At 40.8% G+C, this 24,954-nt stretch overlaps 1 protein-coding gene across 1 annotated transcript; it reads left to right on the top strand.

The window, feature by feature from the left end:
• Positions 1-15,697: 15,697 nt before the first annotated feature.
• Positions 15,698-22,397, top strand: paqr9 (progestin and adipoQ receptor family member 9). The gene has a single exon (XM_033610453.2). The coding sequence runs from the start codon at positions 16,635-16,637 to the stop codon at positions 17,793-17,795; it is 1,161 nt and encodes a 386-aa protein (XP_033466344.1). The 5' UTR covers positions 15,698-16,634; the 3' UTR covers positions 17,796-22,397.
• The last annotated feature ends 2,557 nt before the right edge of the window (positions 22,398-24,954 follow it).

The raw sequence follows: 24,954 nt of genomic DNA, 5'->3' as shown, positions 1-24,954 counted from the left end.
GTGCACTCACGAGGCTAGAAATTTAGGTGTAATCTTTGACTCAGAGCTGAGTTTTTCTAAACATTTTAGCAATATCAGTAAGTCAGCCATCAGTCATATCAGGAACATTGCCAAAATTAGATCTTTTCTTTCATTCAGTAATGCTCAAACCCTAATCCATGCTTTTGTTTCTAGCCATTTAGATTATTGCAACTCTTTATTTACCGGACTGCCATTGAAATCCATCAACCGCCTTCAACTTATTCAAAACACTGCAGCTAGAGTTCACACAAAAACCCGTTGGTATGAGCACATCTCCCCTATTCTGGCCTCATTGCACTGGTTACCAGTGGTGTTCAGAATTGATTTTAAAATTTTATTGTTTGTTTTTAAGTCACTGAACGGCCTTGCCCCTTCTTACATTTCTGATCTCCTTACCCCTTACACCCTTCCTCGCACTCTCAGGTCTGCTGACCAGCTGTTACTTTTGGTCCCCAGATCCAGACTTGTGACTGAAGGTAGCAGGGCATTCGCTGTAAGGGCTCCACAGTTGTGGAATGCACTTCCCTTGGGTATCAAACAAGCTACCTCAGTGTCGTCTTTTAAATCTCTGTTGAAAACTCACTTTTATTACGGAGCCCCTAAAGGGACATGGAAGGGAAAAAAAATAGACGGTTAAAAAAAAAAAATAGTAGTTTTGCGAGATCTCGCAAAAGTTTTGCGAGATCTTGCAAATGTTTTGCAAAAGCTTTTGCGAGATCTCGCAAATGTTTTGCGAGATCTCGCAAACCTTTTGCGAGATCTCGCAAAACATTTGCAATATCTCGCAAACTTTCCTTTAAGTAATGTACTTCCAGGTCAGTTTGGCCCATAGAGACTGCAAACAAACGCAACAATGGAGCGCATGTTTGCTAAATGCAGAGAACATGGACTACGAGTGAGGAAAGAGGATGTGCGCTTGGTGTTGAAGGAGCCGTGTTTACTCGCGAGCATTGATTTAATGTCTTTATATTTTACGGAAGCGCATTGCATTCACTGGATAAAAAAAAATTAGACACTTTTAGACAATTAGACAATTATGAGAAAAGATCTCATAATTATGAGATCAGGATCTCATAATTACGAGATAAGGATCTCGTAATTATGAGATCAGGAAAGGTGCCACATTAGCCACTGCTTCGCTAAGAAACACATACTGCACATCCACGAAGGGGGGTCGGAACTAACCAGCTGCCACTCGGGTGGTGCCATCTTGACTATATCCCATATCTTTATTATAATGTGTAGTATATATTGGAAATTACGACGGAGTATTAGGGTACGATGGAGTATTAGGGCCACATTGAAGAAAAAAAAAATCGGAGATTTCGAGAATTAAGTCATGACTGAGAAAAAGTCATAATATTACGAGAATAAAGTCGAATTATGAGATTAAAGTCGTTATTTAATGAGATCGAAGTCCTAATATTACGAGAATAAAGTTGTCGTTTTTTAAGGAAATAACCAACAACAAACAGAATGTCAGATTGTCTTTCATGCTGTTGTAAGTAGCCTACTTAATTAGGTTAGGGAACCGGCACCGTGCCAGTGTTCTGACGATTTGGTTCTGTGTCAGTCAAAATGCGCTGTTTGTGTCTCCGGGCCCAACTCTGCCACTGATTGGCCAGTCTGACATCCTTCATAATACATAAAGAACGTTAGTGAAACACAGAGGCCTCACAGAAACATGCGTTCATTTGGGGACAAGTTAGTGGTCACGTTACTCGTTCCACAGGCGAAGGATCCCGGACACATAGCCTACAGTAAATACACCGGTTGTAAGTAACTTTTAACATACGTGAGTCTTTGTGACTCTTGACTCTTGTCCCCTAACTAACGCTTGTTTCTGTTCCACTAACGATATTTTCACATGATTAAGTCACATCCCGTTATTTCCCATTATTTCCTCTGTAAACCTAACGTTACAGCAGCCTACAAGCATGCTGTGTCAATAAATCAGCTCAGACGCTGTTAGAAATGTAGTATTTAGCCTAATAACATCATGCTACAGCAGTAATAACGTCAGCTTTAGTCAAATGGCTCTAGCTCTCCCAGTAAATGTCATAAACTCTGGACACATGTTCCCTGTATGTTGACATGATAATGGCCGCGTTTTCCAGATCGCTTCTAACTTAAGAAGATCTTTCACTAAGAAGGAGTTGTAAGATCGAGCTGACCCACTCTTAACAGTCTTCTTAGCCACCAAACGCTCACAGATCCAGCCGCGGCAGGCACATTAATATTACACTAAAGCAAGGAGATATTAAAACAGTGCGTGCCATATATATTTTGATCTATTTTATACTTCAGATTTATATTGTTTGGTGTTAATTGGTAACAGAAAAGAACGAATTTCATTCTGCAGGGAAACGTGTGTCCTTACTGTGCATATTGAATCTTGAATCTATGCTTTATGAAGACCCTGTGTGCACTCAGCGCTGTGGCACAAGTTACACACCGAAATCTGGTGGAAGAAAAATATTAATAAGACGAAAAATAGGTAAGATCCTGATCTCATAATTACGAGATCTTTTCTCATAATTGTCTAATTGTCTAAAAGTGTCTAATTTTTTTTTATCCAGTGAATGCAATGCGCGTCCGTAAAATATAAAGACATTAAATCAATGCTCCTTCAACACCAAGCCCATATCCTCTTTCCTCACTCGTAGTCCATGTTCTCTGCATTTAGCAAACATCCACCGGTAACCGTGAAGCTGTCCAGAGTACTGTATTTGGTTGCTAATGAATTCAATCAGGCCTGCCAAGTCACAGAATGTTTTTCGATGAAAGTGTCCTCTTGCGTTAAGTAGTCACTTCAGCTGTCTCTCACTTACATGAAAACCGTGTTTACTCGCGAGCACTGATTTAATGTCTTTATATTTGAGGCCAATCTCAAAATAAAACTCTATGAGCCTCTCCCACGGGTGAATGTGCTCCATTGTTGCGTTTGTTTGCAGTCTCTATGGGCCAAACTGACCTGGAAGTACATTACTTAAAGGAAAGTTTTGCGAGATCTTGCAAAAGCTTTGCGAGATATTGCAAATGTTTTGCGAGATCTCGCAAAAGTACTATTTTTTTTTTTAACCGTCTATTTTTTTTCCCTTCCATGTCCCTTTAGGGGCTCCGTACTTTTATAGGTTGGCTTTTAACTAATAATTTTTATCTGACCCATGCTTTTACTGTTTGTTTTATTATTCATTGTCTTATCTCTGTTTATTTTTTGACTGTGTAATACTGGGATGAATTGTGTATTTGTTTTTATGTTTGTGAAGCACTTTGTAAACTTGTTTTTTGAAAAGTGCTATATAAATAAAGTTTATTATTATTATTATTATTGTTACTATTAATCTGAAGCTCATCTCTATGCATTAGTATTTATAAGGTACTTTGTATTGAACATTTCTGGTTGAATGTGGACATGTAGATGGCAGGATATGAGGCTGCTCCACGTGTGGACAATTATAGGTTGATTTCTAAAAGGAAATGGCAGGTGTATGCAAGGTTTTATGAATCAGAATTTTTTTGCCTACGTACATCTCCTCATTTGTACATACATAAGCACATAGTGTGGATTGTCTGCAAAGTTTCATAAATGAAGCCACTGGTCATCAGTGATTGTTGTGTTTGTGTCAACTTTCAAAGGACATAATGTACAGTACACTAGTTGCTTGTTTTCTACGTGTGAAGTTGTGTTTGTGAAATATATTGTCAGCTGTTGAATGATGGGAAGGAAACCAGAGTTTCCTTCCCTTGAGCAGACAGCCTTTGTCTGTGAAATACTATTTTGTGTGTGTGTGTGTGTGTGTGTGTGTGTGTGATTTGTGTGTGTGTGTGTGTGTGTGTGTGTATGTGTGTGTCTGCATGTGTTTTTTCATTCACAGGTTTCAAGCGTGCTCCTCTCCTGTGTAATATCTCTTGGTTCAGCTCTCTTCCCAAACTCCAGGTTGTAAGAACAACACACACACACACCACCAGTCATGTTAGGACTGCTCACACACCAAACATGGCATATAGGCAGTAGTGGTATAGACAGGTGTATGCAAGTGCTTGGTGGATAAACTTGTTCATCCATTGTTTCAGTAAAACCCTAGAAAACCACAATTACTTTAGGATATAACATGTTAAGCACTTAACTTTAGGGTGTCTGTAAGTGTCATTTTGAAATTTGAACAGGGTGAGGCTAGCTATCCCCTGCTTCCTTAGCCCTTATGCTGACTCCACATCCTGACTCCAGCTCTTTACTTGCAAACAGACATGAGACTGATATTAATCTTTTCATCTGATTGGAAAGAAAGTTGAAAAATTCCTATAAATGTCCTCTGGCTAATGTGAGAATATTCAGTTAGTTCAGTTGCTTTGCTTTGGTTACTACTTTGGGCTTAAAATAGGCCGAACGCTAATTAAAAAAGGTGACTAATCTCTTGACTTCAATAGACTGGATACAGCGATTTTACTGTGACTGACAGCATCCTGTTTTGTGTCCATAGCCCCTTTTACATTGCCTGTCTAAGGCGGTAATGCTGCCTTTACGACTGCAGAATGGGGGACAGTTATCCCTTTTAATTGGCCTGCTGTCCTTGTACCAGTACGCAAGCACGGGAAGTCGATTTATTGACATCAGTATGTCTGACTCCGCTATGATAGGTCGTGATATGCTTCCTTTCAGCTTGTTAGTATTGGACCTTTTTCCTATTACATCAAAGACCAAACAATCAACAAACGAGTTAGCTACAGTTCACTGGTGGCAAAGTGGTCCATCCAAAAATGCACAGCTCTGGATGTAGATTTCATCATGTTGTAACCGGCTTCTTCCTCTCTTACACATTTAATGCTACTTGACTTCCAGCTGAAGGCCCGGGGTGGAAACTGTGGAGCACGCTCAGAGCGCCTAGGCCAGTTTGGGTCTGACTGACTGTATACATGCAGGATAAGTCGATTTCCAATGCACATATCTGGGTGTGTTAGTCTGCCTTTGAGAAATTCAATTTAGTACAATTTCAGTCATACTAATATGTTTACATGGATTTTAAATGTCTGGTTGTGTCTGGTTTTAGTCAGACCAACACGATGGAATCAAGTTTCTCTAATGTCATGTAAATGTACTGAGTGCCTGTATAAACAGGAAAGCTGCTTACACGGGCCACTTTGCAGGATGGGTGTGATGTTTTGATGCCGTTTTGAAAACGTGTTATACATGTGACCCACTGTTTGAGATTTAAAAAGCAGCTGATAGCAGTTAGCAACTAAGTAAAACAAAAAGAACAATGGCTGTAAATGTCAGCAAATTGAGAAAACAATGAGGTCCAGGAGCTCCTTACCCTCCGAGCATAGGACGAGATCAGCTGCCATATAATGGACAGTAAATTATTGTTATCGCCATGTTATGTCATTGGTGTTGTTTAAGTGCTGCCAACATGTATGGTATATGTCAGGCCTGTCATGACTGTTGATTCCGCGATACTGGGATGGGGACTTAGTAGTGGCGCTATAGCGCAATCTCTGTGTGTATTTGTGTTTGTGTGTGTGTGTTTGTAACTCAACAAGACCAGCAGAGTGCCGAAATGGTCATGTGTATCGCATCACAAAAGTTTAAGGAGAATTTCCCAGTTAAACTTATATGTGTTCCATATCAGCATTTTAAGCTATCAACTAAAGAGTTGTGCATTAGGACCTGCAATATTTCAAGCAGGTAGCTTGTGGAAAATTTAAAAGTCAGTAGGCAAAAGCTGTAATTTTAAGGTGTCAAATACATATTTTGTCATTATGTACAGTATAATCTGGGGGTCATCTAATTTTCAGATTATAGCTGCAGGTTTTGAATATGAACATGGTTTCTGCCTAACAAAAGCTGATGACAGATCTTTGGTATTTAGTTGTGATCCAGAATTTGGATTCAGTCAAAATGCTACTAAAACCAAGCCAAACACTAATAACTCACAGTGCAACACTTATTCAGACCCAGCTAAATAACTACACAAAATGTTGGCACTGTATATTTCTGCAAATCACAGATTTGTTACATTTGCATGTTATTATGTAGGGTATTTACTGAAACTTGCAAATTTGCAAAAATGTCGTAATTATCATAAGGCACAAAAAAACATTTGGTTATGGTTAGAAAAAGGTCATGTTTTGGCTTAAAATATCTAATTTGGTGAGCACAAACCCCGCTGGAAACACAGGGATGTGTCAGTAAAAAACAACTGCTTTTTGTGCTACTATCCAGGCAAGAAAATTAGCTATGTCTTGGCAAAAAAAACATAGCTGCTTTCCATGCTGCTATTTAGGCAGAAAGAGCAGTAATGTCTCAATAAAAAACAACCACTTTTTGTGCCACTATCCCAGCAGCAAAAAGCAGCAATGTCTCAACAAAAAAACGGCAGTTGAGAAACACTGATACGAAACCTGCAAATATAAGTATTTGTGGTTTGCAAAAATGTGCCATGCCAACATTATGTTCTGGCTGTCAGAACAGATGTGAAACGTCAGCAGCGTTTAGGCACTACTGAAGCGTCAATCTCCTCAATCCACACTGACTCAGTAGTCAAAGGTGGTCAGCATAATTAATTAAATACAGGCAGTATTCACCTCAGAGTTTGTGTGAATTGACACATTTGTTAAAATTGAATCATATTTCATCAAACAGATGTCAAAAAAGCTCAAAGCAGATCACTTGTGGAATGGCATGCAGCTTTTGGTTTAGTGCACCCACATCTTTTTCATTCCAATCCAGCCTCTGGGTATAAGAAATGTGTGTAGATTAAGAAGAACTGTAACAATGAAGAACTGTTTGACTCATCAGCTGGAAGAGATCCTGTTAATTTGGACATGTTGTGACTGAGCTGCATGTTACTGCAGCACTGCAGTTATCAGTCCATGAATGCTCTCGGCTATAAACAGTTTGGATCAATCTCTAATCTGCATTCTTATTCCCTTGTTCTCTGTTACATTTTTAATCATGTTATTCTGTTCTGTTGTTTTTCTTTGTATCTTTGTCTCTGAGGTATTCCAGTGGCTTTATGTTCCACTTCATGTACAAGCCATTAGCAAAAATCCAGCACTCAGTGAGGGTCATTCAAGATATACTCTGCAGGATTTTCCTAAAAACTATGTATAGACTCAAACAGAAGTAATCCTTCATGATCATCACTTCTGACACACTCTCAGTGTGTGGTGGTGTATTAATCCGCAGAGATTATGCCCTCTGTCTGTTTTTTCTTATTTTCTTCTTATTTTCTGTGTTTGGGACATTTCTGGGTGTGTATCCCCAGAGCAATCAGGTGAGGTTGAGGCTATATACAAAGATAGAGACCAGGTGCCAAACCGTAAGCAGCAGGCATCCAAGAGACACAACACTGAAAAAACTCAAATATAGTGAGGCGAAACACCAAACGAGAGTGGTCTGACTCAGCGGATGTAGACTGTGGTTATAATCCTTTCCCTGGCCAGTTATTTTGACGGGAATTCTCCCTTTCTTCAGTTCTCTGTGTGTTAGCCTTTTCCAAATACCTTTCACTATGAGACACAACAACCTTCCGAGCTAACAACATAGATGCTGAAATAGCAAGGTTTTAACTGTCCAATAAGGCATGCCTGTTTTTCTCTTTCGGTGAATGGTGGAAAAGATCTACAACAAATAAAACAACTTGTAAACACGCCGCTGAAAAGCCCAGACTGAGAGTCGCAGGACTTTCATGACTGATATTGATCTGTTTTCTGACACAACCAGACAGATTTGATTTGACACATCTTCCAAAACATCTCGAGTCAATACTCGAAAATGATCATTTTTGTGCTGGGGGTCTAATTTCAGACCGTCCCGACTCCCCGCCAGACCAGCAGACTGTTTGTTACCACTGTAAACAAAGCTGCTGTCCTCCAAACGAGTCTACCTGGTTAGAACTAGCTAACACAGCAGCAGCGCTAACAACCAACAATGGCCTGTTAAACCAACATGTTCTCATCCTAAGTTGTAACATATCATTGCTTTGTTTGTGGCCTTTCACATGTACATATTACATGCAAGATATCCTGCTGTGTCTGCTGTTGACAATCTGTGTCAACAAATCAATCAACAAATGCCAGGATGTCAAAAAAAAATACATGGTTAAATGTAGAAAACAACTCCATGGCTTTGCTCTACATTAATATGAGGAGCAAACACCAGGCTTGAGTCACATGACTTAACTCGAGTCCAATTTGAGTCGCAAATTTGAGGACTTAAAACTTGCTTGACAAATGCTAAAGAAAGACTCGACTTGACTTTGACTTGGTATTCGTGACTTAAGATTTGACTTTGACTTGAGACAGATGACTTGAAAGGACTTTTTTAAATTTGATATTTCCATTTTTCTAGATATTCAGAGGTTACATTTTGTTTTTAAAATATGAAAATACATATATCGCAGCGGGGGGAGGAGCCGCATAAGGTGGGTTTTGGCGTCAGGTGTCTCACATCCAAATCACTGATAAAGTGTCGGTATTTGACGACTTCGGAATGAGAATGGGCTGGCTAAACAGTCCCAGCAAACTCACACTCAGTATGTTAACATGACATTAGAGAAAAAGGATTTATAGTGTTAGTCCGACTAAAACTAAAGTACATATAAACTAAAGTACATATAAACATGTTAGTCTGACTGAAATCGTACTAAATCGAGTTTCTCTACTTTGGACTAACACACCCAGATAATATGATTGGGAGTCAAATTACTCCTGCACGTACACAAAATGGTTGTTTCTTTGTCGACTGATTAGTCTGTGACATAATAGGTCAACTAGAAAAGGTCTAATACTAACAAGCTGAAAGGGGGCATATTGCCCTCTACTGTAGTGCTTGTATACCGGGACAAGGACAGTAGTCCAACTAAATGGCTTCGTCGAGCTGTAACTGTAGCTCCACCTAACGTACTAAATAATACTAAAACGGCTCAGCTCTGTTGTTTAACCCATCAATAACCATTAAAGCTCTCTGATGCTAACACTTAGCCCTGTCACTGTGTGTGTTTCCCCTGACACTATTTTGCACCGTTGCTACAACAGCACCGTCACTACATCCTGGGCTTAGAGCAACCCAGGACAATTGTGATTGGTTTTGACAAACCAAAACAAGCCAGAGCATTTTCCCCCCAATAACAGAATGGTAATATAGTGATTGCAGACCTGTCTTAATGCTGTGGAGAAAGGTTTAGCTACGCAAGACTAATATGGGAGTGAATCTGGCGTTGGCATTTACTTTCACTTTCACTGGCTAGCGTGGCTACAAACAGTAAGTGACAATCCTGGATAGTACACCTATAACTCCAGTGTCTGGCCTGATCAGCACACACCATCTTCCCTGGAGTCGCCACACCAGATCTTCAGGGAGAGGAGGGTTGCCCTCTAGAAATGGAGAGAAAGAGAAAGTGCTACCATCATTCAATAAAACAGTGAGATGGTCATCATTTTTATGGCTGAAAGACATAAATATGTAAAAGCAGCAATTTCCCCTCTGTAAAACACGACCACTCAAGTGAACGACTCACTGCATATTTGTTGCAGCTGTGACAGGTCTGTGTCTTGTTTACACATGCAGACTAGCTCATTGCTCCTGCACTTCAAAGACTCCAAGCTTTTCAAAGTGGTATTAGTAGGGCAACATGCAGGAATGTCATTGATCCTTAGGCAAATAAAATGATAACCAAGTGTGTTAGGAAATCACTGACAAAATCATAAATCCCTTTCATTAAAAAAAATGCTTTCAGTTGGACTATAATGTAATTGAGACATGAATGTTTTACAGAGTACAGTTTTTCAGTTTACTTGTGAGTCTGTCTGGGGGTGTGTAACCATTTATGTCCTTATGTCACAATAGATAGCAACAGGCATGGCTCCCCATCCATGAAATCCTTTGTGCCTGTCAGTCACTGATTAAAAAAGGCATGTTGTAGTTCTCTCTCATTCTCCTGCACACTGAAGTGTGGCCTGCTTTTTATTCTTCAGGGGATTTTGGAAAGTGGCTACTCTACCCACCCCCACCTCCACCGCCACCTCCAACCCCATCTTGCCAAAATTACTGGTTCAAAGACTTCCTGACATCTGGCCAACAACAGTCATTGCTGGAGGGTGATGGGCAGGGTTACTTGCCTGCAGTCCTGGTTAACTGATATACAGGACATGACACAGGGAGCAACATTTACTTTCTTCAAGGCTGCTGAAGAGCAGCCTTACTGACTCTGCAAAATAAGTCATCTTATTTGCAGAGACAAAATACTGTATATAATAATATAATCAATCAATCAATTTTATCTATGAAACCCAATTTCACAAATCACAATTTGCCTGACAGGCCTTTACAGCATACGACATCTCTCTGTCCTTTGGACCCTCACAGCGGATAAGTAAAAACTCCCCCCAAAAATGGCTTTAACAGGGGGGGAAATGGTAGAAACTGTTGTGGTTTGTATCTGCTGCTTTTATTTTGATAGTATGTTCCGGTTGTGTGTGTGTTGTTTGGGTACCTTTACTTTTGTTCCTCCGGAGGCACCCTTCCCCCCTGCTGCGTCGAGGAGTGATTGGACTCACCTGTTTCTGCTTTGCCAATCAAGCTGCCTACTTTAAGCCTGCTGAGACACTCCTCGACGCCAGAGTATACAGAGAACCTCCGTGGTATCAGCTTGGTTCCTGTTTGGTAACATTGTGAACTTTCTCTTGTGCATTTTGATGAGTTTTTGTAACCGTGTCTCTCCTCCGTCTTTTCCAGTGCCTCCCGTGCCCTCACAGCCCAGCACTCTCTGGACGTCTTTTGTGTTTTTTGAAGGACTCTTGCAATTTTGATTTTTTGTGGATTCACCCGCCCCTTTGTTAAATAAATCATTGTTATAACCGGCTCCGTTTCCGCTCCTGGGTTCCCTTTCTGCACCTCACGTCACAGAAACCTCAGGAAGAGCAACTGAGGAGGGATCCCTCTTCCAGAACGGACAGACGTACAATAGATGTCATATAGAAACAATATAACACTGTGTAGACAGTATAAATACATATAAAGGTATATAAAGTGATATTGTGTGGAAAATCTGTGCTTACAATGGGCTACATAAATACATTTAACTAGAACTGGCCTAAAATAAAAAACACTAAACAACAACAAAAGACGTAAAGACATAATAGCCTAATAAAACTTACCTGTGGAAAATAAGCTTCTATATCATTTTGTTTCTATGCAGTCTGCATCTTTGGTTTTATTGTTGTGCTGTTACTTATAAATTACATAACATCCAACATGCTGTAGTCAACACATTCTCACTCTGACCTTGTCACATATTTACGTTTGGTCATGGACTTTCCACATCCATATACAATGTGCAAGGTACTTTGGGTGCGTTGGTTGTTGACATCAGGGCTGTTTCAAGACACTCTGGGGGCCCTAGGCAAGAGCCCACCCCACCCCAGATACCGGGGAAAGTACGATACCAGTGAAAGTATCACGATACCACAGCAAAAATTAGGCAGATGTGCCTTTTGTCATTTATAAAAAGATAAATCACTTTTCTACAGGCCTAATACATCAATGATATTTCAGTGGAATAAATTACTTATTGACTTATTCATACTTCAAAAACAGTATCAATAAGTGATTAACATAGGGGGGATCAAAATAAAATTAAAAAATAAAATAAAAATCAACTAGCCACCCTCCTCCCCTGACAAGTAATGAACAGTCCCTTAAGTGCAGTGAGGTTTGTCGGCCGTTACCTGCCACAAAGACAGAAATGTGAACGGCTTGTTTCTCCTCTGACACGTCACATACCTGTGTGCCGCCATGGCTGGCTGTTCAGGTATTTCTGGGCAGTCATGACACCAACAAAGAGGAAATTATTGGACCTGGAGCCGGACTTCCCCGTCGCCAGTAAGCCTTATCTTGCGGCGTATTTGACAGGAATACAGCGTCTGTGACCCCTGTTCAACCCACAACTGGCAGGATTCACCTTTCGTTTCTGCTGCTGGTTGAAATCTGTACTCGCACAGCGTGCTGAATGATTTGTTTTGCTTGCGCAAGAGGGTGAGTGTCCATGCGCAACGGCGTGATTGGACTTTGAACTTATCCCACAGTAGTGGTACCGTGAGGTACCGTAGTACTACGGCACTCCAACAATGTTAGCGCGGGTGGCAACCAATCATGCAGGACATGGTCTCAATTTGCGTGACGCTTGAAAAGAGACAGAAATGCTGTGCAGTCCCGCCCAGTGCGGGACATCTGGTCACCTTACTTAGCCACTTGCAAGCAGCAGCTAGTAGGGGGCCCCATTAGGGGGGATTCCAACGTGTTGTCGTTGTTGCAGTGTCTATAGGGGTTCCATCATATTGTCATTGATATGGACCAATGTCAGCCGTCTCTGGGGGCCCCCTTCCAGCTCGGGGCCCTAGGCAATTGCCTAGTTTGCCTGTCCGGTTGCGACGGCCCTGGTTGACATTCTGGGACACAGTGTCAAGGTCTACCTGCTACATGCTGCTACATACCTTGAAATACACTTCCGTTTACACAGGAAATTTAACCTTTACATACAGTCTTTTTCAAAATAAACCCACTATGTCGGTACAACACTGCAAATTGATGTTTTTTCTCCTTCAACAACAAACACACATGGTTGTGTTTGGGCAACCAAATCACATGGCTAGGTTTAGGATAAAAGAGCAGGGTTTGGCTTTAGAATCTTACTGGATGCGACCAGCGCTCTGATGGGTGAAAGTCAGTGTTTGCATGACCCATTCACTGCCCCTCCTAACAGCCCCAGTCGGACTTTCGCCGCCTTAACTTTTGTCCTTGTCCCGCCATGTTTCCCCCCTGACGCCACCAGGCACCATTTAACTATAATGGCAACATATCATGTCGTCACTGCCCAAGTGCCGGATTTCAACGACTTCTGAGTGAGACCAGGCTCTGTAGGTTGTCTGTGTGGTATTGGATTGAATCATAAATTGGATGAATCAAAATTTGTTCAGTAACAAATGTTACAAATAAAATGGTGAAATTAAGCAAACATGTTACAGGTACAGGTTAAATCCAGTCCTGTGTGGGTGGATGGATGGATGGATGGATGGATGGAACAAATTATAAAATAATTAGCAAGTTTGTAGCAACCTGTCGCTGTTTTTCCAGCAGCTTTTTAGGCACAAAAAGTGATTGTTATTTACTGAGACATTGCTGCTTTTCCTGCAGGGATAAGCCTCCTATAATTAATATAATAATAATAATAATTATTATTATCATTATTATTATATTATTATATGTATATTTGTGCTGAAAGCTAACCACGCATTACCAGTGTTGTTGAAATGTACAGTTTAAATGTATCTACTACATAATAATGGGCAAATGTATATGTGCTTTGCAGAAACGTACAGTGCCAATATTTTTCTGGCGACTGGCTTGGTTACTATATTGTTACTGTACCATGACAGCACCTTTATAGATAATAAAACAGTCGTAACAAAACACTATGAGATACCAAGATATAAGATGTTAGAATAGTTATAACGATATAAATCTGACCACTGTACTGTATGTTCAGTGAACATTACAACATTACAACGGAAACAAAGGAAGAGAGGGTAAGGAGCTCTATAAAAGGTTGAGATATTCAGAGGTACAGAGGGGAGGGGAGAGCACAGTGGTGCTCTAACGGGATTACTGAAGGACGGACTGTGCATTTTAAGCAGATTCAGGAACACCGTCGGCTCGGCACGGCTACACTACTCTCTGTCATTAATAAACAGCTTCTGTCTCCATCAACATTTGTCTCTAGGCATAACCGAAAAAATACGAGGAAAGAAAAACGTAGAAAAGCCAAAGCTTTGAGATACTTCAGCACTCTCCGTTCAAGTGCCTCAAGGCACACAGTTACTGAGAAAGAAGCCGGAAACGGGGGGAGTTTGCCTTCAAAATAAAAGTGTCAAGTGTCTTTGATACTACTATACCCTATTCAAATTTCCTCTATTGTCCTGACCATAATAAGGAACTGTATTTCCAAAGCATTGTATAATCGAAGTGGCAATGGCAGTTTTTCCCTATGTAAATTATGAATTTTGTATTGGTCTGGGACTATGTAAAATTCTATGTGCTTCATTATTTCCAGCACTCATAAAAATATGTTTTCAAAAATTGTGATCACTATTCAGAATTAAGTTTAATTCAAATGTTCAATTCAAAGAGAATGAAATTACAATTTAAAAGGGTTGCTTATTTATTAAACATGTAGCCTAAAGTGAGAACCGATGTAAAATACAGATGTGTTTCAGTTTTGGGAGTCAAACTATGGAATGGTCTCAGTGCTGAGCTGAAATTATGTTGCTCTCTGTTGAGTTTCAAAAAAGCCTTAAAATGTAAAAGCATTACGGATTATATTGTAAAATAAATAAAATGTAAAATAAGGATTATAATAAAGTAGTGTAAAGTATAATGTATTTATAATGTATTTAATTATTCATTTACTTATTTATTTCCTTTCTTTGGTAATGTTGATATTCTGGGTTGATATAGGATAGGCAAAAATAAGCCTAGGGCTTTAGTCTATTCCTTTTTCAGTTTTAAGACTATGAAAAAAATTGTGTTAAATAATGTTTGTTTCTCCAGATGTATGCAACACAAATAAAAATTATTAATTCATTCAAAAATGTTTTACTATAGGCTAAAAAGCAATTTTTTTTTTTTTTTACGATGTCACATATAATACATTACCACCAAAAATAAAATATTTATTGTTTTCAATTTTCATTCATCCACACTGATCGACACTGCTCCACGTCCACCAGTGCACCACTAGAAAAAATATCCCCTGAAGATTGTTGTGTGTTGTCATGTCATTATACGCAACATCATAGGCCTAGATGGATGCCGGTGATCAGCATATCTGGGACTGCAGTTATCATGTTCAGTGTGTTTTCATTAACATTTATCAATTTAGGCTAGTTATAATGACTGATCACACGTCATTCTGTTTGTTGCGCTAACCTCAACATTTGTTTATTGTGTTTCATATCATAAGCCCACAAATATTTATCATTCATTCATCTTCTAACCGCTTCATCCTCTTGAGGGTCGCGGGGGAGCTGGAGCCTATCCCAGCTGACATCGGGTGAGAGGCAGGGTACACCCTGGACAGGTCGCCAGACTATCGCAGGGCTGACACATAGAGACAAACAACCATTCACACTCACATTCACACCTACGGACAATTTAGAGTTATCAATTAACCTAATCCCCAATCTGCATGTCTTTGGACTGTGGGAGGAAGCCGGAGTGCCCGGAGAGAATTTTAATACAAAGTGGTAACCACTGTATGTGAATGCATGAGTGGGTCAGGCCTGCAGTTTGAAATGAACTATAATAAACTGGAACTTCTGTGCTTTGATTACCTGCTGTGAAACAACATGACTAACATCCATTTAAAATGAACATTAGTTCTTCTGAGCTCATTTTGGTAGTAGTAGTGTAATAAGCAACTTCTCTACAAAAAGAGTACTATTGTAAAGTACCTTATCACTTTCAAATGAAGGTAACCAGTAATACATTACATTTTGAGAATAACCTGCCCAACAGTGCTAATAGGTAACTGTAAACTAGCAATATGACCTCAATGAAGTGTTACATAAACAAACCTCTGACTTTTATTTTGAAAGTCATAACCGGAACCCCATTTTACAGCGTGTGTATCTTGATGCTCCTACGGTACCTGTCAAACAGTCTCTGTTCTCCTCAGTGTTTCGCCGAAATGCCGGTCGGCTCCAGCCTCTCAGGGCTACAGACTCCTGGTAGCCTCCCACCTTTAACCCGACGTAGCCTATACATTTAAACGTGACGTTGCGTTAAAGGGGTGAACACCGGCACACTTACCGCTTTGCTTCTCAGTCCCGGAGGATTTGTTCCTCTCTGCAGCGCCCTGCATTGCAACGGAATGGAAGCTGAATGAATTGAAAGTCGGTCGTGGATACAGGCTGATGGACGAGGAACAACAGTAGGAATAGAAGCCTGCAGTAGCCCGATATAGTGTTGAACGCCGGCATGACCTACATACCACAGAGCTTCATGGAGCGTCTTCAGGACATCTCTGCGGATGGATACAGTAACTGACGTCCTGTTCAACCTTGTAACACAGTCATAAGTGACCTTCATTTTTATTTGCTGCTGCAGGACTGTCCATAACAAGACACGTGAATGTGCATACGTTCAATGCAAAATAAGGGAAGAGCATGAAAAGCATTGCATGCTGGATGTTTTGCTAACCTTCTGGAGTCAAGAGGAAACCAAAGGGAAAAATTATTCAAGCAGGTGGCTCTAAAATTTACTCTCGGTATACTGTTGGACTATACACCAGCTTTGCTCTTTGGATTAACCTCCAGCTCATGAGGCCCACAGTGGAGCTGGGATCAAAGGTCCAAAGACAAGCAGGGCTGAAAGGTCTTTTAAAGCAAGCAGCCTGTAGATGCCTTATCCACTCATAAGTGACAGATTGTATGGCAATCACTAATTATGCTGTGACCAGCAATAAAGTTAACAGCCAAGCATTAAAAAGCGAGGTGCTGTGCAGGAAAAGTCAAAGAGATATTGTTGGCTTTCAGCAACATCAACTGTCGCCATTATGCTTCTGAAATGCGGGCAGCCGTTACCGCTTCTGAAGCATACGGATGTACCGCCTCGGGTTATAGAGAACTTCATCCTGACTGGCTACCGCTTCCCAAACTACAGCCTGAGGGATTGCTTACTATCAGCATTCAGGCCCACTAATGAAACAGGCAACTTCTGGACACACTTCCTCCCAGTTTTCATTTTTTCGTACTATTTTGTGGAGGTTTTTGGTTGGGAAGGTGCGCCACATGGTGACACCCCGTTCTTCTACCCATTGTGGAACTACTTTATTGGGGTGTTCTGTCTGTTAATGGCTAGCAGCATGGCCCACCTACTTAACTCAATGTCTCTGGTGGTTAGAGAAGTCTGCTTCTTTGTGGATTACGGCACTATCAGCTCCTACACGGTTGGCTCATCATTGGCGTACTACTACTATATCCACCCCCGGGCAGGGATAGTGGAGACAGGAGGCCACAATGGCTCCCATATTGACTTGAAACATGAGCCTGCAGAATCTCTAACATCATCCTATGCAATCTCAGATTTCAGTGTGTTCTTTGAGACCTTCTACATCCCGTGCGCGTGTGTTGTTGCAATCATTTGCGTCTTATCTTGCTGCAATACTCGCCAAAGGTGGAGGCGGCACAGATATCTCATCCGAACCCTTGTTTTCCTCCTCCCATTCCTCGTGTCTTCCACACCAGTCTTCTACCGCCTCCTAACCAGATCGCCTTATGCCACCAACTCCTCCTCCTTTGCTGCCTCCACCTCCACGGCCAGCTTCTTCTATCGCCACTGCCTCTGGCTGCTGGTGTCAGCCGTCTTCAACATCAGCAAGTTCCCCGAGCGGCTAGCCCCGGGTCACTTCGACATCTGGGGGCACAGCCACCAGTGGTTCCACTGTTGCACCTTTTTGTCCATTCTCGACGAACTTCATATGATCAAGACCGAGGTGAAGGCAATCCTACTTAGCCCAACTCTGCTGCTGCCCCCTGCCACCCTCTCCCGCCTACCTGGACCTACTATAGCTTCCACCTACGGGGTGATGCTCCTCCTCCAGACCACCATCATCTCCATCATTGTGTGGTTCTCCTGGTGTGCCAACTGCATCTACGGACCCCAGAGAGACCAGCTAGCTAAGGAACAACCCAAGAAACACCTGAAATGCCACTGATCACACATCTTTTTTTTATCATCCCAACTGTGAAGTAAGAATTGCACATGCATACAGAGTAATGCCGCAAAGAAAAGCGCACAAGTAAAACAATATTTCCCTCCTCATTTCAAGTCCCTCATATGTTCCAACCCCTTAGAGAACATTTTTCAAGCTTTCATAAGCAGAAATCAGGGACAACGGCAGATGAAAGGATTATATTCTGAGCGCACCACAGGGTGGCTGTCTGGTTGAGTGGATATTGAAAGACCTTGCCAGTTCTTTCCCCTGAGCTGCTCCAGCATGTTCCAACAGGATGTCTGAGCAGTGGCGATAATAACTACCTCTAGGGACTGCACACTTGAGGACACAGGAAAGGTGTTGGTACCCAGGAGAACATGTTTCATAAAACATTTGGCTGATGTGGTTTAAATGTCAGCATGACAATTTACAGAAGTTGCTGATGTGTAGTCTGTTGTTAAGTAGTTCCTCCTGCTGCACTTCCCCCTTTCTCTGACCTTGAACAGCATCTTTAAAAAAACTCTCTGCTATGGTTTAAACTGTTGTTTCACATTGACTGAATCTTTTTCTGGGCTATGCTAACCACACCTCTTCTTCTGACTTTCATGAATGCTCACAAGCAATCTCATTTCCTCTCTCTTCAAGTGACCCTTGCAGCAGGAAGTGCAGTGGCCTTCACGAAGCAGCAGAAATAGCTGAGAGCTCGTATCAGTCATACAGCAAAGCACTTTCAGCAGGCCAGTCAAACTTGCCCTGTCATTAAGAAGCCATGCTCGCGTTTAACCTTAAGGGACGTGTAACAGTCTGAAGCATACATTGACATCCTGCTGATATGTTTTGCTGGAATACTTGGGTTATATAGATGTGAGTAGTGTGTATAGTGAATACATCTGCTGTATGATTGGTATTCATTACGCTGATGGCTAGTTTCCACCAGATTATGTTCACACTGCATAAAGTCCTTTAGCTCAGATTAAATGTCATGTAAATCAGATGTTTTCTAATCAGTATGAAAAGCTGTTGGACCTGGTACACACTGTACATGCATATCTTTTTGCAGACAGCTCATGTTCATCATTCAAAAAACATCAGAGCAGCAGTGTAAAAGCCTGCTTTGCGAACATAGATGAAATGAGGAAATCAAAGGCTGCTATTTATGTCATGTGATGTATAGCAACCTTTCGGAGTAAAAGCCATACTTTGGAAAAGTGATAGCTGAAATACTGGCAGTATTGTACTGTTGTACTACTTAATCAGGGACTTCCTGAATAGATTTGCACTTCATAGATAGATCAGGTTAATATTTCACCCAGCAGTTTGTAGCTGTCATGTATTTATCATAATATTTAAGTCACAGAGCTAAGCATACATCTTTCAAAAAAAATATACACCCCACAATCTTTGAAAAACCTAGAGGTAATTCAATAGCACTCACAGCTTTTCTGACGGTCCTGACACAATCCTCAGTGCCTCTCATACAGGGCCCCTGAAGTCCCTCAAAAGTTGTTTCATTATTATATCATAGCTCTATATGAAAATACACTTTTCTTGTATTTTACAAAATAAGCAAAGAGAGACGTCATTTTTTTGGTTAGCTGGATTAGAAGCAGAAAGGCAGATATGGAAACAGGTTGAATTTTTTTTATTGTGTTTTATTGTTTTTTTTGCAGCAGACATTTTGACTTGTAATAGTTGGAAAAGCACAGGTGTATTTATTAACATTAATGATAGCTGCATCCTTAGGGGAGGTCCTGACATTGTTCATGCTATCTCGCTTGAATATCTTACTGGGACACTTAATGAAACTGAGCCAATGCTCATTGTCATATGCTGTAAAGCCCCCTGAGGCAAACTGCGATTTGTGATATTGGGCTTTATAAATAAAATTGAATTGAATTGAATTAATCTTCAGTTTCACCTGTGCTTTTCCTACTATGACATGTCAAAATGTCCGCTGTGAAAAAGGTATATTAGAGCTGTCCATTTTTGCTTTTGACAGGCTGACACCCATTAACTAGTAACTAACTAGCTGATATTTAACAACAGCAACAACAAAAAATACAAAAGGCCTTTTGTTTTAATCTGGCACTCCATTGCCTTAGTGAGCTTTAGCACTGCATTTCAAAGCGCTGTCCATTTAGATTTGGTGTGACCCAGCAATGCTGTTGGGTCAAGATAGTGTCATAGCAAGTTCTGCAAAATGAGCAGCATTGCTAGCTGTTCAGCTCCTACCAGACCTGGGTGGTGCGCAGTGCTGTAAAGAGTAGCAAAATTAACCTATAGGCAGACATGTTTAACAGCTCCAAAATATCCTCAGGGGTTAACTGATTAACAGTTGACATCTGTAATCCCGATGGACAGAAAATTGAATTTTCAAAACAACATTATGTGTTGTTAAGGATATTGATGCACAATATTGGATCTTTTGCTGATTTCTGATATGCTGTTATATAACAACTTCTATAGCAGATATCGATACATCCACTTTTTTCTGCTGCCTAATTTTAGCGATCGTCAAGTCTTTTCTGTAGTGGAATTATCATTTTATGCATGCATACTCTTCTTGTGATGGCCCACCAGCAGATGGAGACATGAAATAGAATGCTTATCAATGTATGTAACCTTCATTCATTGTGCAAAATAAGAAAAATCATGTTGGCCAATTCTGATAGTTCATTTTAAAGCAGATATTGGCCAATACTGATGACGTGCAGATATTATTGTGCATCCCAATTTAAAGACCTTCTGGGTTTGCAAAGATCACTGGGTATTAATTATCTTAGAATGCCTGGGTCTGCAAGAGCCATAATCTGAGGCCACCATGTTGATTAAATGCTAACATTGCCATAGCAGCTTATTTTAAGAAACTTTTAACCACACAAACAGTGTTTAGCCATAAATTGTTAGCAGGTACAGTATGTCATTGCTGTAGCTTCATGTCAGGATAACCCACATCTGCTTTCCTGTCATTCTTCTTAAATCTGCTACTCAACAGGTCTTGTCAATATATTGTCTAACACATGCTTGTGTCAGTGATAAGCATTATGATTCGTTTAGTCTGACAAAATCCTCGTCATGCTAGCTAGTTTTCATTTCTGCTGGGTGATATGTAGTAGTCAATTCTATTCAGTCTGTCTTCAACAAAAATGAATGTGGTGGGTTCAAGAGCTCAAAGTGTAGGTAAACAAGATGCTTAGTGCTGCTGTGTTCCTGAGCCTGACCTCCCTGATGAGGGAAGAGGAAATAGGTTTTCAGTACAGAATTATGAAAAAGAGTTCCTTTGTTGTTTTCTTTGCACACTGAAAATGGATCAGTCCTGTCAGTGCTTAGATAGAGATTAATGTATGTTTTCTCTGTGTTTACTTGTTATTCTGTCACGTCCTCTGTGGTGTGTGTCCCGTCAAGCAGTCCTTTTCAGAGGGGAGTTACATCTTACACTGTAAGCTCTTACTCATGTCACATTTACATGTTATTAATTCATGTTGGTCACTGTCTAATTTCAGAAATGTTATGATTACTGCTGAATTAGTTCTACTCATATCTGCACATTTACTTATGTTTTGATGCATTCACTTGCACAAGAGAAAGTGTTTAGATGAAAGCTGAGTTGTTAATTATGTACGACACTGGAATGACAACACAAGGACCATATATGTGATAATCATGCTGTTACAGTGCACTTTAAAGCTTCTGTAAAGTTCCTCCAAACGTTCCTTTTATAAGGGTCCGCCCTGCAGTACTGTATTATTTCAGCACATTTCAGGTTTGCTTTCTAAAGAATGAATGATGCATCCAGTATTGAAGCGATGTTTCTACCTCAATAGAGCACATGTGTCACTCTGTCACTGAGAAGAACATCGTAGAAACAGATGTTGTCCACTCATCTTTTTAGACTGTGGATGCCACACTTGAATCTATTAAAGTTCAGTATGTGAATGTTAGACTTAAACACTGCTGTATCTTACCCAGTCAAGCACTCAGAGGTAATTGAGGAACGATACTCATATATTATTTACACATGCATTTAAAGGTCCTGAATGCGACATTCAGAGCATTAATAAAGCAGCAACATTAGTATTTGCTATGTAAAGATATAGCAGAGTAATGGTGTTATAGAAAAGTTGCGCTCCCTCTGTGTGTGTTGTAATCCGAGCTGCTTTGTGGGTTGTTGCTGGTCCATATGCCTCTAGTTTGTGTGTGTACCCCACTGGCTAGCTCATCCCCACTCACACAGCAGTTACCACTAATATCGGGATGGCGGTGACATAGAAACATAGCTAACCCTTTACTTTCCTCCTGGTTAACACCGTTAGCTCTGTCAGCACTGTAGCTATATTGTTTATTGCTGTTTACAGAGTTAGCACCTTTAGCTGCTACCTGCTGGCTCAGCTACTTCCATGTTGAGAACCATGTGCAGGCAACTCTGAATTTCGCATACAGCCCCTTTAAATAATGAATAACTAGAGGTGGAGGATAATTATAGATTATGTAACTTAATGCTGAATGAGTGACAGCTCACCTTCATTATGTTAACAGATGTGTCAAATAGTACTAATATGGATGATTTAACATTTATTGAATAAATTATATGGAGAATTGTCATTGTGGGCATTGATTTCTTTTACTGTGTAGAGGTTTATCACAAGGCTTCATGGCTGTAGATTTTAGCCAACTTTGGATCTAGCCATCAGCAGCACTGATACTATTTGCTCCAGAGAGAATATCTGAATTGCGATGCAGACATTCGTGATCCCCAGAGGATGAATCCTTAAGACTTTAATGATCTTATTTGACTTATCATGTAGGGCCACAGATCAAAATTTTGACTTGTACAAACAGTATTCCTCTAAAAATAACAACAGACAATGACAGTAAACAGTAAAACAGTATTAAGTAGTAGTAGTGGAGTAGTAAAACATTATCATGTACGCATGTGAGCTATGGTTGTCATGCTGTACATTGTCAGCATGGTAACATGCTAAATGTTACACTCAACTGTACAACTGTACCATTGAGAGAAGATAAGATATCTTTATTTTTTTGTAGGAATTTTGGGTGTTTAGCAGCCTAGGACAATTCATGTTCTTTCTACAGTGAACACTTGGTGGATATTTTGACTTCTTTTAGATGAATAAGAAAACTTTAAAAGAAGCATTTCACGTTTGGAAGCGAATTTCACAGAAAAGACATAGAAACTGTTCACATAATGAATAAAATGGAAAGGGGGGGGGGGGTGTTTAAGGCAGATTATTTGATTTCTGGTCAACATGTTTTGGAGTTAGGGGACCGTGGCCCCACAATCAATAGTCATTGACCAGATAATGTTATCATTCAAGAATGAAATGTGCATGTAGAGGGACTTATGGGCTTGAACTTTTTGCTTGGTGAATGACAGTCAGGTGCGGTGACTGCATGGATGTATGAAAGTAATGTGTACAGCGTTGGAGGCGGGGCCCTGTTCATTCCCATGAAAGTTGCTTAGTGTCCTCAGGCCAGTCCCCCAGAGGAGCAGCTCAGCCTTGCATCAATTTTTCCCCAGTGGCCACTGACGATATTGCAGCAAAAAAAACAAAAAAACAAAAACCATCCCCTGCGGCCATGGTAGTTTTATATTTGTAAAACCTCAAGCTGAGAAAAGTGATTTAAAAATCTGTGACATCATCACAATGTAAAGTCTATGAGGCGAGCAGGAACTCGTAGGCGGGGCCACCAGGAGAAAACCTACTGCGCATATTCAGTGGGCCATATACCGCAGACGTAAACCCAGTAGCTAGAAAACTTTTTGAGTGTATGCGTGAGGTGAGCAACTCCATAGGAATGAATAGGCATCATCTTGGCATCCGGTTATGTAGGTATGATTAAAATCTATGCCTCAGGCCACGAGGATGTGCACCAGGCTTTCGTAGTGGCCAAACTGTGGAATTACACCATCACATGTCTGTGGCCCAAAAAGTCTTTTCCCATTGGCTTCCACAGCAAAAGAGAGGTCTGTAAATTATGGACACATGTTTTTGAGCATCAAAACCCCCACAAAATGACTTCTTTTACTATCCCGGAAGTGGAAAGTCTAGAAAAGGCACACAACTAAACGATTTCATCCCCATTCAAGTTAACAGAGTGCTGAACTGGTAGTTGCCAGTTAGGCCAGCAGGAGGTAGCTTCTCGGTTGCGTTCAGCCATCATCAGTCTCTAGTGCACCTGCTTTTGGGGCCGCACGGTGTAGATGCAGTGGTGATCATCAGGGTAATTTTATACCTGGCACCTGACCTGTTTTGGCTTCATGCACTAATGAGAAACTCTCAGAAATAAACTAGGCCTCATCTCCACCACTGTATCCAGGTCTCTTTATACATCCAACGTGGCACATAAAGCTAAAAAGTTCGACTTCCCGGGTGTAAAATAACCCAGATCCTCTGAATTGTTGGGCTCATAGCACATCAGAGACTTGGCCGGCTGAGCGGATAACTTTGGGTCTTGCCCTCCGCATACTCTAATGGGGATAAAATGATTTAATCATGTGGCTCTGCTAGAATATGTTATCAGACCAGATGGATCAAATCCTGAAAGTGAAACAAGTCATTTTGCAGGGATGACGCTCAAAAAATGTATCCGCCAGTTTACAGACGCCGCTTTCCCAATCTAGTTCTATGGGAATAAGTCTTTTACGGCCACATGGCATCATGTGACAGACCCTAAAGTTGTGGTTTCACAATTTGGTTACTATGTCAAATTGGCTTCAAAGTCTAGCGCTTGCTGGGGGCCTGGGTGACTGTGCACAACTTCCTGAAGTTGCCAGGTTTGTTACCATCGTTACTCTGCAGAGACCAAAACCAGAACTTGTGCTCACTCTTACGTCCACAGTTAAGTGGAGCTACAGTTACAGCTCAACTAGGCCATTTAATTGGACTACTGTCCTTGTCCCAGTATACAAGCACGGGAGGGGAATCGATGTATTGACTGAAGAACTCAGCTATGATAGGTGGTGATATCCCCCCTTTCAGCTTGTTAGTATTGGACCTTTTTCTAGTTGATATATTACATCACAGACCAAACAATCAACAAACAAGTTAGTTAGCTAGCAGCAAACTGCTACCATTGTAGACATCTTTACAGCTCTGTACTTGTCGTCCATCCAAAAATGCACAGCTCTGGATGTAGA

Source organism: Epinephelus lanceolatus, chromosome 22 (assembly GCF_041903045.1).
Source record: "Epinephelus lanceolatus isolate andai-2023 chromosome 22, ASM4190304v1, whole genome shotgun sequence".
NCBI classification, from domain to species: Eukaryota; Metazoa; Chordata; class Actinopteri; order Perciformes; family Serranidae; genus Epinephelus; species Epinephelus lanceolatus.
The sequence above is the reverse complement of the archived record's forward strand: the minus strand, read 5'-3'. Positions and strand labels throughout refer to the sequence as shown.